The 11,681-nt window shown below is 33.5% G+C and overlaps 1 protein-coding gene across 1 annotated transcript; it reads right to left on the bottom strand.

The window, feature by feature from the left end:
• Positions 1-6,576: 6,576 nt before the first annotated feature.
• On the bottom strand, positions 6,577-10,548 carry LOC120090015 (HSP20-like chaperones superfamily protein). The gene is made up of 6 exons (XM_039047494.2): positions 10,269-10,548; positions 9,654-9,840; positions 8,968-9,121; positions 7,931-7,959; positions 7,796-7,841; positions 6,577-6,865 (listed from the first exon to the last, which is right to left on the bottom strand). Exons 1-6 carry the CDS (start codon positions 10,271-10,273, stop codon positions 6,831-6,833), a joined length of 456 nt encoding a protein of 151 aa, XP_038903422.2. The 5' UTR covers positions 10,274-10,548; the 3' UTR covers positions 6,577-6,830.
• Positions 10,549-11,681: the final 1,133 nt, after the last annotated feature.

The following is an 11,681-nucleotide window of genomic DNA, read 5'->3' as shown; positions in this document are numbered from 1 at the left end:
AACTCAAAAGAACCAAGGAGTCATAAATGTGGAAAACATATTGAAAAAAAGTATCATCTCATCAGAGAGATAGTACACCGATGAGATGTGATCGTCAAGAAGATAGCATCTGAAGACAACCTTGTTGATCCATTTATGAAAGCCCTCTCGGCTAAAGTGTTCGAGGGCCACCTGGTTGGACTAGGACTCCGAGCAACGTAATCTAAGGCAAGTGGGAGAATATTTATGGTATTAGAGATGTCCTAGTTTATTGTATTTTCCCTTTATGTTTCTCAACATTGTATTGTATATATTTATTCTCATTGAAGTTTTAGTCCATGTGGAAGATTGTTGGGAATGTCCTAGAACTCTCAATTCGTTAATTTTGTTAAACATTCCATTTATCAATAAAATATTATTATTGAGTATCTTATTCAATAAAGTTGTTGATTTTGTATTCTATTATGAAAATCCAATAAACATATCCATGACTATAGTATGAATAGAAATATTGAATGTCTCGATCGTTTTCATATCCCCTTCTTTGTCTATTTCCGTTCCCCCATTAATTGTTTTCTTCATGAAGTTTTCTTAATCCCTTGGTAATTAATATGAATTAAACGAGTAACTTAATCTGTGCTAAAGAGATAAATACGTTTGGCTAAGGCATGTTAGACGACATCTTCACCTGCGAGAGCAGAAGTGAAGATGTCATTCTGATCTATCGATAGAAGGTTAGAAGAATGCATTAACTAAAGCGAAAAGTACTTTTAGAAATGGAAGCAACCTTGCGTTTATTACGTTCGTCCCTGTTTCACCATAGAAATGTGGGAACACGGCCAATCACCGAGAGGTGTACGCTAAGGGAAAAGTGGAACCACAATTATATCATTAACGCAATTAAGGAACTTGCGCTGTTTATATTAGTTATCTTTTCTTTTCTGCTTCACACATAAGACTTACCACCACATCACACGATCTTTGTATAATCTTCACAGTTAGCCTCAACCTTTGTATCTTGTATCATCATAGCTTAGGTTTATTTTATTGCACTTTATTTTATTATCACAATTTTACCACCTTACTTTACTTTATCGCATGTTTATATACTTGTACACAACTCTTTTATAAAAAATTGAAAACCCTCGGTCGCATGTATCACAAATATAACGCAATAACCTCAAACAGTCCCTGTGTTCAACCTCAGATCACATCGAGAAACTTACAGTGGAATTATACTTGGTTCCAACGCAAGGAAACTTATGACAACGCCAGGGCAGGCGAATGTCCGAATCGGACCGCTTTTAATGCTTTTCAAGCCACATTAGCCTCTAGCTCAGAAGACAAGGCTGAACTGAGGGAGACAGTAATCGAGCCAACTGCAGAGAGTGAGAATCCCAGGATGGAGGCATTGAAATTCTTATCTGCGCTCCAAAAGAAAATGGGAAAGGTGACGGAGCCACTAGAGAGGGGACTCATGTATGTGGACGCTTGGGTCAACCAAAGATCGGCCAAGAGCACTATGGTCGACTCTGGGGCCATCCATAACTTCATGACTGAAAAGGAAGCCAGCCACCTGAACTTAACCTGAGAAAGAGATGCAGAGAAGATGAAAGCTGTGAATTCTGCAGCCCTACCGATTACGGGGATAGCGAAGAGAACTCCAGTGAAGTTAGAAGACTGGAAGGGCCTCGTTGACTTCGTAATTGTTAAGATGGATGATTTCGATGTGGTATTGAGGATGGAATTCCTACTTGAATATAAAGTTATACCAAGGCCCCTCGCCAAATGTCTAGTCATTGTCGGATCTTCACCCACCGTAGTTCAAGCCAGTATCAAGCAGCCAAATAGAGTGAGAATGATTTCAGCCCTCCAATTGAAAAGAGGCTTGGCCCAGACGAACCCACGTTCATGGCCATCCCGATAGAGTCAGTTGAAACCATAGAATAAGAGATCCCCCGAGACGTTCTATTTGTCTTGGAAGAGTATCGAGATGTCATGCCTAAAAGCTTGCTCAAGTCCGTACCCCCACGAAGGGGGATTGACCATGAGATCGAGTTGTTACCAGGGGCAAAGCCGGCCGCCAAGAATGCATACCCTTAGCAGCATTTTTTACACTTTGTATTTTCTAACTAACACTTAGATAATTCATAGCAATAGCACTCAATTTAATGGATAAGCATTTGTTACCAATGGTGACATAAACAGGATCAAGTTAATAGTATATAGCCTAAAAAGTCTATAAGTATATGGATGAAATTGAGTATCTCATCCGGGTAACACTATTAGATGCGACCCATTTCGTACACTGATATAAATGATGTGATCCATAAATCATTTATATAGAGATATGTGAGTGGGGGCATCCTATGCAATGAGTTTGCATAAGACTGGACCTCGAAGTAGTCACTTTTATTTATAACGACCGTTTACTGTTAAAACTGACTATTTCAAACTAAAATAACCTAGGATAACACGATCTTAATCTTGAGCTAACTATGAACTTCTGTTTATTTTGGGATTATCCTTTGATCTATATAGGTGAGAGTAGTTTAATAGCATTGCTCAATAAGCCTTCCATTTTGGGGATAAGACCGGGTAAATAGCTGGGGACATAGCTATGCAAGATGGAATTCACTCATACCCGACTTAGGGTTAGCAGATAGGTTGTTCTCTTAAGCGTTGATGCCTAGTCTTAAACAACGGGGCCCCGCCCTCTCTTGGTAGAGAGGGATATGATTTATAAATGGTATTACAAATCAGTTGTTCAACAAAGGGTCAATGGGAGCTTAAGGTACAAAATATATTTACAGGGGTAAAATGGTAATTTTGACCCAACCGTAAATACAAACGACAAGTGAAGGATCGACTTATTGATTATAGTCGAAATAGACAGAAATATATCTATAATGAGGATAGTGCAACTATGGAGCTATAATGGTGTGCCGCGATAGTTAATGAATAGTAATTAATTAGATTTAAAGAGTTTAATTGATTAATTACAAATTGTTGGAGCTCATGATTTGTAGGTCCATTAAGTCCCTCTACTGGCTCATAAATTAGAATAACAAATTGAGTATTAAATTGGATGAATTTTTGAATTAAGATTATGAATTTGAAATGTTCAAATTCGATTATTAGGGTTTTCAATTTATTGTATTTGATATAATTATAAAACATTTAATTTAGTTGAAATTAAACAAAATTGGAGAATCAATTAATATTTAAAGTATGATTTAAATATGAAATTGAATCATATCGGTGGAATTGGTATTTTATTAATTTAATATTAAGATATTAAATTAATAACTTTTAATTAAAAGGTTTATTTAGAAAAAAAATGAAATTAGTTTTATTAATTATTAATTATTAATTGATTATATAAAACTAATTTTTAAATAAAATAGTTTATTTAATCATAAAATCAATTTTAGTTTTAAAATTGAAATTGATTTTAGGGTTAGTGGATTTTTCCCACTAACCATTTCTTGGGTGGTTTGCCACCCAATTCCACCTCCAATTTATGAGTCAATAGAGGAACCTAATGAACCTACAAATCATAAACTCCAACGATTTGTAATTAATCAGTTAAACTCTTTAAATCGAATGAATTACTATTCGTTAACTATCGAGGCACACCACTATAGCTCGATAATTATACTCTCCTCATTGTAGATATATTTCTGTCCATTTCGACCATAATCAGTAAGTCGATCATTCACAGTCATTCGTACAACTGGGTCAAAATTACCGTTTTACGCCTGTAAATACATCTTGCACCTTAAGCTCCCACTGACCCTTTGTTGAACAACCGATTTGTAATACCATTTAGAAACCATATCCCTCTCTACCAAGAGAGGGCGGGGCCCCGTTGTTCAAGACTAGGCATCAACACTTAAGGGAACAACCTATCTGCTAACTCTAAGTTGGGTAAGAGTGAATTCCATCTTGCATAGCTATGTCCCCAGCTATTTACCTGGTCTTATCCCCAAAATGGAAGGCTTATTGAGTAGTACTATTGAACTACTCTCACCTATGTAGATCAAAGGATAATCCCAAAATAAACAGAAGTTCATAGTTAGCTCAAGATTAAGATCGTTTTATCCTAGGTTATTTTAGTTTGAAATGGTCAGTTTTAACAGTAAACGATCGTTATAAATAAAAGTGACTACTTCAAGGTCCAGTCTTATGCAAACTCATTGCATAGGATGCCCCCACTCACATGTCTCTACATGAATGATTTGGATCACATCATTTTTATTAGTATACGAAATGGGTCGCATCCAATAGTGTTACCAGGATGAGATACTCAATTTTATCCATATACTTATAGACCTTTTAGGCTATATACTATTAACTTGATCCGTTTCGAAATAATACTAGGAGCGGGGGATTCAATGGCGAAATCGGTAGATGCTACGGACTTTATTAGATTGGGCCTTGTATGCCATGGTTCCTTACTTCGACAGGGTACAAAGTTTCTTTTTTTTTTCTTTAAAAGTTAAATGTATTCATACTATAGCCTCAGTCTCCAGATTTTGAAAATTTCTACATTCCAGATCCACTAGTGGTTAATTCACCCATATCAGAAGAACAGCTTCCGACCACACCAAGTGGTAGAGCGGGTGGGAGTGGCACATCGAGTAGGGGTAGGAGGGCTTGATCATCACCTGGATACTATAGTATCGTGCTACGAGAGAGGTTTCAACTCACTACACAATCTATTCAAGGTATTAGACAATGGCCTATCTTGAAATATGAATTGGCAAGGTGTAGTCGTAGAGAATTATACAATGAGTTGCAGTCAATCTTTGGAGTATCCATGCAAGATGATCTAGTGGTGGCACGATCATTACTTGCAGATCCTATGTTATTGAGCCACTTCATGGACTTCCCACCCGAATGGAAGTATAATTATTGCATGGAGGTCCTTACGGCAATGTCCAAATCAACAATCTTGACCCCACTTTATTAAATTATGGATTTGACAGTCTCACTTGTGAACCATGTGCTACAACTTATCTTCTTTTGTATGAAGTATTTGTTGACTTTAACCTTTTTTTTCACAAACCGTTTGTTGGAACTCCTCTTTTATATATATATATATATATATATATGAATGACTTGAAAAACTTATGTATGGATATTAAGTTAATGTATGGTATGTGGACTTTGAATCGCATATGTGATAATTTTTTTTTATCAAGTATTAATATAATTTAAGAAATTATGATTTGTATGTGATAATTTTTTTTTATTTAGAAAGTCTTTACAATTTAGAAAATTATGATTTATATCTGATAATTTTTTCATTTACTTTAGAATTTAGGAAATTATGGTTTATATGTGACAATTTTTTTTTATTTAGAAAATACTTTAAAATTTATGAAATTATGCTTTATATGATATGATTTTTAGTATGATGCAGAAAACAAATTTTTAAATTTTTAAAAAATAATTAAACAAAAAATAATCAAACCCAGCCCAATTCCAACACTGCAATCCAAACATAGTAATCAATAATATGGACAGCAAATTCAACCCTAAACTCCAAACACCGTAATCTGATTCTCAATAATCCTGATTACATCCCAACAAACCATATCATAATTTGATTCCCAATAATTATGATTACAGTCCGATTCCCCAAATGACCCCTATGAATCATGTGGGATCCAACATTAAATATTTAATAAACCAATAAATCATTTAATGACGTGTCAAATAATCAATAGAGATTATAGGTACAAATGTAACGCTAGAAATTTTTCCAAGGGATTTATATCAAATTCATTGATGAATAAAATAAAAATAATTAAATGAAGATTTACAATTAATGATGGCATATAATGAAATTTAATTATTTTTTAAAAAATATCTCCAAATGATTATTGCTTAAAACATGTTGAATTATTTTTAATATTTTAATTACAAAAAATTACAGACATTTATTAAAATTATCCAAAAAAAAAATATTTAAAATCTAATTATAGAATATAATTAAATTTTAGGACATTTATAAAACATGGCAGGTGAAGGAGGTTAATTTTACCAATCTTTCTAAATAGATTAAATAACAATTTGACCCAAACCCTAATCATTGAGCTCAAAGATAAGCCCACAAATAGAAAGCACTATAAATAGAAAAGTCACTATTCATATTATTTCACAAACGCATCTAGAGAAGATTCAAGAGTCATAATTTGGGTTGGATTCGAGTACTTTAGGACTTTGAAGATTCACAAACTTCAAATACCAAAACCTCATTTGAAGACCCGAAGATTTTGAAGACAATTTTCAGTTGATTATTCAACAAGACCACCAAGCTAAAGGTCCATCCAAGAAGATCAACGCACCAAGAGTTGATCAAAGAAGATCAACATTCATCTAAGAAGATCAATAGATCAAGGATTGATAGAATATAACAAGATCAACAAGCAAATAGGCGATCAAGTCTATTAAATTAAAATATACTCTAATGACTAATTGATTATTTTTATCTGCTTATATTATCTATTTAATTTTAAGATATATGGTATATAGTCCACATTCATGATGATGATCATGTCCAAGATATAACCCAAAAACTCAAAAGGCTGACAAAATGAAATAAGAAATTGATAATGAGACTGCAAAATCTGAACGAATCAGCTAATGAGAGAACAGACAAGTGTAAAAATCCAGCTTTCAAATGCTAAGTTCAGACAACTTTATGAGCACCATCAAACTTGATACAAAACTCAGTCATAAAAGAAAAACAGTATTCAACTTTCGCTAGTCAATCTAATTGTTCTAGGATATTACTATACAAACTCCCCCTTCAAGTTGTTGGCTATTTACAGCCGCCTTTGCTAGTTTCCTCTTGCCTTTTCCAAGTCAGGGAGATCTGTCAAGGAGTGTCAATAAGAAGCAGAAGAACATTCATTTCCATCAGTCAGCTTTTACAAGAAAATAAACCTATTTACTGACAATTCCTTTATATCGTTGTCTACTTTTTAACAACATTTTGAAAAACAAGCCAAATTTTCAGAACTTAAAATAGTTTTCAAAAGCTTCTCCAAAGTGTTATTGAGAAAAATGAAAAAGAGAGAGAAACAAAAGGTGAGAAAACAAGCATTATTTTGAAAAATAAGAAACTAAAAAAAAATCATTTAAACAAGGGTTAATGCAATCAAAACATCTATGCGGGGTTATAGTTTGAAAGAAACCAAACCACAAGATTTTTTAAAGAAAACGTAGTGATTGGAAAGAGAGCTGAACAACACCATGATTCTTCATGGACATGGAGGGCTTTATTTAATTCTTTTTGTTATTATACTTATAACGTTATCAATTCCAACTGAAACGCTTTCATGTAATTCCTAATGAAATGCTGTAGCTTTTTTGGTTGTATATTTGTATCCTTTCAAATCAACAATAAAAAGGATTCTTCGGTTAGGGGAAAAAAAAAGACTTGAAATGGTGACTTTGACTGGCTTATATCAGCTCGGGTTTTTCCATATCTTTTGCCAAATCATTTAATCATCATTCACATGTTGACTAAGGAATCAAGAAAACAAAAACAAAAAAGAACCTGCAAGGATTTATACCACACAATTTCTAAGGGTGTGTTCAGTATAACTTCTAGTTTAAGCATGTTTTCTTAAAATATTTTAATTAAAAATGTTTTACATTTAATTAAAAGTGATCAAAATAATAAATGTGTGCGATTGTATTCATAAGAAGCATTTGAAAAGCATTTTTTTCACAAGATATTCCAAACACACTGTAGTATCCATAAGAAACAACATATGCTTAAAGATTAAATTGGACTCACAGAGCATTCCTCCATCCTCGCTACTTCCATCATCTTGGCCCATATACTATAGAAAATTATTTATGTAGCTTGTGTAAGCCGACTTGAACTTTGGGGTAAATTAGAGCAAATAGGAAATAAATGGAATCAACTTACTCCAAGGTCGTCATCAGAAGTCAAAGCGGCTGCAAAATCAGTTATATTGTTAGAACTCAAGTATTGGAAATAGGCATTGCAAGATCAAAATTCCAATTCCAAGAATATTGAAGCTACAAGCACTGTGTTGCAATTGACAAATAGCATAGCCAAACGGTAATGGAATAGGGATGACAGCTCCATATTTAAGTAAATAGAAGCAGAGCCAATTCGACAAGGATCCCAATCCTAGGGGTGGGAGTAAGAAAATGAGACTGAAATTGCATGATTATATAAATGAAAAAGAGAAAATGAGACTGAAATTGTATGATAATATAAATGAAAAAATATACTAGTATAGCTTTTCAGGAGTGCTCTCTCTCTCTCCCGCAAAAACTAATCTTCAAAATTCTGCCTATCCAAACCCAACTTCATCTATTCAGACCTTCCAACACAAACCAACATCTTAAGTAATTATAAATATGCCACATTGGCGTTGGTAATATTCCTAACAATATTCCCACTATTTTCCTACTGATGCTTATGCACTTCCATCCTAGACCAATATCATAGAACAATTTCAGTGTCCTGACAATAGTTTTCAATGCAGGATATCTGCTACAGAAAGTTGGAAAATTCAAGTAGTTAAACTTTAAATAAAGCAGTGACAAATAAGGCCAGAGAAAATGTCAACGATATTCAACAAAAATTTAAGATGTAAATGGAGAACTCAAATTGTTGAATAGAAAAAGAAGAAGCTCAGTATGGATTTTTTTTCCCTATCAATTGGTGGTCCATCCTTTCAAGAAAGATGAGGAGAATCTGTTCAGCTTCTTCTTTCATTTCACAAATTCTAATCCGATGAACTTTTAGGTAATTGGAAAGCTTCAACATAACTTCGTTTAGGACTGAGGCTATCTCCTTTTTGAATTTTATTATTATTATCATTATTTTTTAATGAAAGGTATCTCCTTTTTGTATATTCCATCTACATTTCCTAGGGCATTTGCATTTTACATACTAACAGTAACGGATCTATGATATAAGTAAGAACTCACAGTCTGACTCGTCTTCATCACACCATTTGTTCCAGTCAACCTTCAAGTATGGAGCAGGTTTTTCTTCTGTTTTCAAGAGCCTTTTCCACCAACCCTTCTGTTCTTTTTGGATGGAGCAAATTATGTTCCTCAAGCCAACCTTAGTTTTACAGCCCTGTATCAAGCAGAGAGACAGCTACTGCATAAATATTAAAGTAAATGCCAAGAAATTAGATTAAAAGTGTTACTCAAGTTTCTACTCTGCTTTATTTAGCTTATTGTTTAAATCTGATTGTTATACTGGCTATTGCTGTTATATGTTAAATCAACGACTGCATGCCACGTGTGTGGTGGTTTGCTAGTAGCTATAGCTATTTATTGATTGCCCCTTTCTCTTTGATCCTTCAATACAGTGAGCAATATCAGAAAGTACTTTCCTCCTTAATTTTCTCCTCTCCTTTCTCTGATTGTCAGTAAAGACCCTAGATTTTAAGCAAGCTAGGCTAACAAGTAATAAGCAATAGGATTTCCAAAACCAATCACAGCATTGATGCCATTTCTCCAAACATTTAGTCCTCCATCCACACATAAGAGAATAAAAAACCACTAGATATGCTGTAGGATCAATACATCAAGATCAGTCTAAACATGGTCTAAAGACTATAAACAGAAGAAAGAAGTGCATCAAAAGTTAGTCAATAGCTCACCTCAGGCACAATGGAGCCAAAGAGTTCCAAAGTGAAGTCAAAAGATGAGTCTTGCAACCCCTTTGCAGAGAAGCTAAATAACCCATGAGGTTCACACTTCACAGAAATATCTTTGGCATCAGGTAAAGAAACGGTCAGATAAACCTTATCCGAACGCTGAGCCCATAGAACCTCTGGATTACGACTACTGCATACACAAGAAAAACTATGGTGAATCGGTGATGACTTGACTATTACCTTCATCTATACATCAAGGCGATCAAAACCCCAACTCTATCCATGCTGACCCACATTTACCAGCCTTCCACTCATTCAAACAGATTACAAACAACATCCTTCACCAGCAATCGATCCAAGAAACAAAACAAGACCAATTTATTCCAAAATTTTAAATCAAAACCAATATTAAATAAATAGAATTTTTCACATTCTTCAATCTCAAAAAAGTTGAAGAAGGAGAGAAAAAAAAATATGGCCCGATATAGCCACAACGCAGGAAAGTAAAATGGGCGAATAATCAGAATCAGGAATAGCTAAAAACGCCACAATAAAAGCTAGATAATCAAATACAACTACTGAAACGTGTGAAGTAACAGTAAAATTAACAGAAAATACCTCATCCTGGGGAGGAAGGAGGCGATTGATCGGAAGGGATGTTGAAGAGAATCGAGAGAAACCCTTCTCGGCTAACACTGAGGAGGAGTATGAGCCTGAATTTAAAATGGAAGTCTACTCTGGGACTTCGTGCGTAACCGTTTAAACCCATTTTTGCTCGAGGAGGAAGATTTGATTAAAGTAACTTCAACTTTTCAAGTTAGAGTGAAGCTCAATGATATACTTGGAAAAATTGCGAAGATGCCCCGATATAAATGAAAAATGGATACGTTTTAAAACCAATGAATTTTGGTTCTGCTTTTATCATTATTATTGTGATAATTATCACTTTATCTCTAAATACATAATTCTTCTATTTATTTCATTTTGCAGCTTTTTTTTTTTTTCTCTCTCTCTTTTCCTTCTTTACATCAAACATCAATCATAGAGTATCGAACATCAAGTGAACTTCTGAATCGAACATAAAGTGTACAATATAGAGCGTAGAGTATCAAGGATTGATAATCGAGTAGCATGTAGCTAGTATATGACATAGAGTATAGAGCGTAAAGCATCGAACATCGAGCATCAAGTATCGAGTATCGATAATCGAATAACATGTAGCTATTATATAACATACAACATAGAGCATAGAGCATCAAACATCAAATATTGAAGATCAAGGATCAATGATCGAGTATCAAGTATCAATAAAACTTATGAATCATAGCGCACGGATGGTTTTTAGGATCGAATGGGTAAATTCACAAAGTGCCGATGCAAGTAGAAAGTCATTTTTTTTATTCAATTTCAATAAGGTACCCATTTTTCATTTGACCCCCTAAAAAGGGGTCATATGCACAAAAAAAAAAAAAACCGATATACTTTTCTTGTTTTAGACACTATATGTTTCCTCTATTCAATATCCATAATGTATTATATCAATCAATTTTGTCATTCTTCTAGAAAAAGAAAAATACTTAAGTGCATCCTAGACAACACTTATTTTTGATGTATCCTATCGAATTGTTCGATTATAATTTGATATATGACAAATTATTCTTATTTTTTTATTATATATATATATATATATATTTTTTTTATGTGAGCATTGAAAATAGAATGTATAGAGATGAGTGCACTTTAGAATACACCGAAATATTACCTAATTTTTTTTTCCTCTCTTTTGGAAAAATATATTTTGCCTTATATATAATGAACTTCAAAAGTTAAAACATGCATTGCATTTGTTTTTGTAAACTTTAAAATATAACTTAATTGCAAAAGCTTAGACATGCAATTTATGTACGAAAGATGGTGATCGAAAAGAATAACTTTATATTAAATTTCAATTCATAAATAAATAAATAAATAATTAGTGTTGAACCATGAATAGCTAAAATATATTAATTTTTTATTTTAATTACCTACTTA

This window comes from Benincasa hispida, chromosome 11 (genome assembly GCF_027475165.1).
Source record: "Benincasa hispida cultivar pf3 chromosome 11, pf3_genome.v1.1, whole genome shotgun sequence".
Taxonomy (NCBI): Eukaryota; Viridiplantae; Streptophyta; class Magnoliopsida; order Cucurbitales; family Cucurbitaceae; genus Benincasa; species Benincasa hispida.
The sequence above is the reverse complement of the archived record's forward strand: the minus strand, read 5'-3'. Positions and strand labels throughout refer to the sequence as shown.

What these genes read in the sequence shown, in the direction of transcription:
- LOC120090015 (XM_039047494.2), bottom strand. An exon ending in CTTCTGATGACGACCTTGGA is followed by an intron (nt 7,842 to 7,930) that starts GTAAGTTGATTC and finishes AATTTTCTATAG; the next exon opens with TATATGGGCCAAGATGATGG. An exon ending in CGAGGATGGAGGAATGCTCT is followed by an intron (nt 6,866 to 7,795) that starts GTGAGTCCAATT and finishes ACTCCTTGACAG; the next exon opens with ATCTCCCTGACTTGGAAAAG.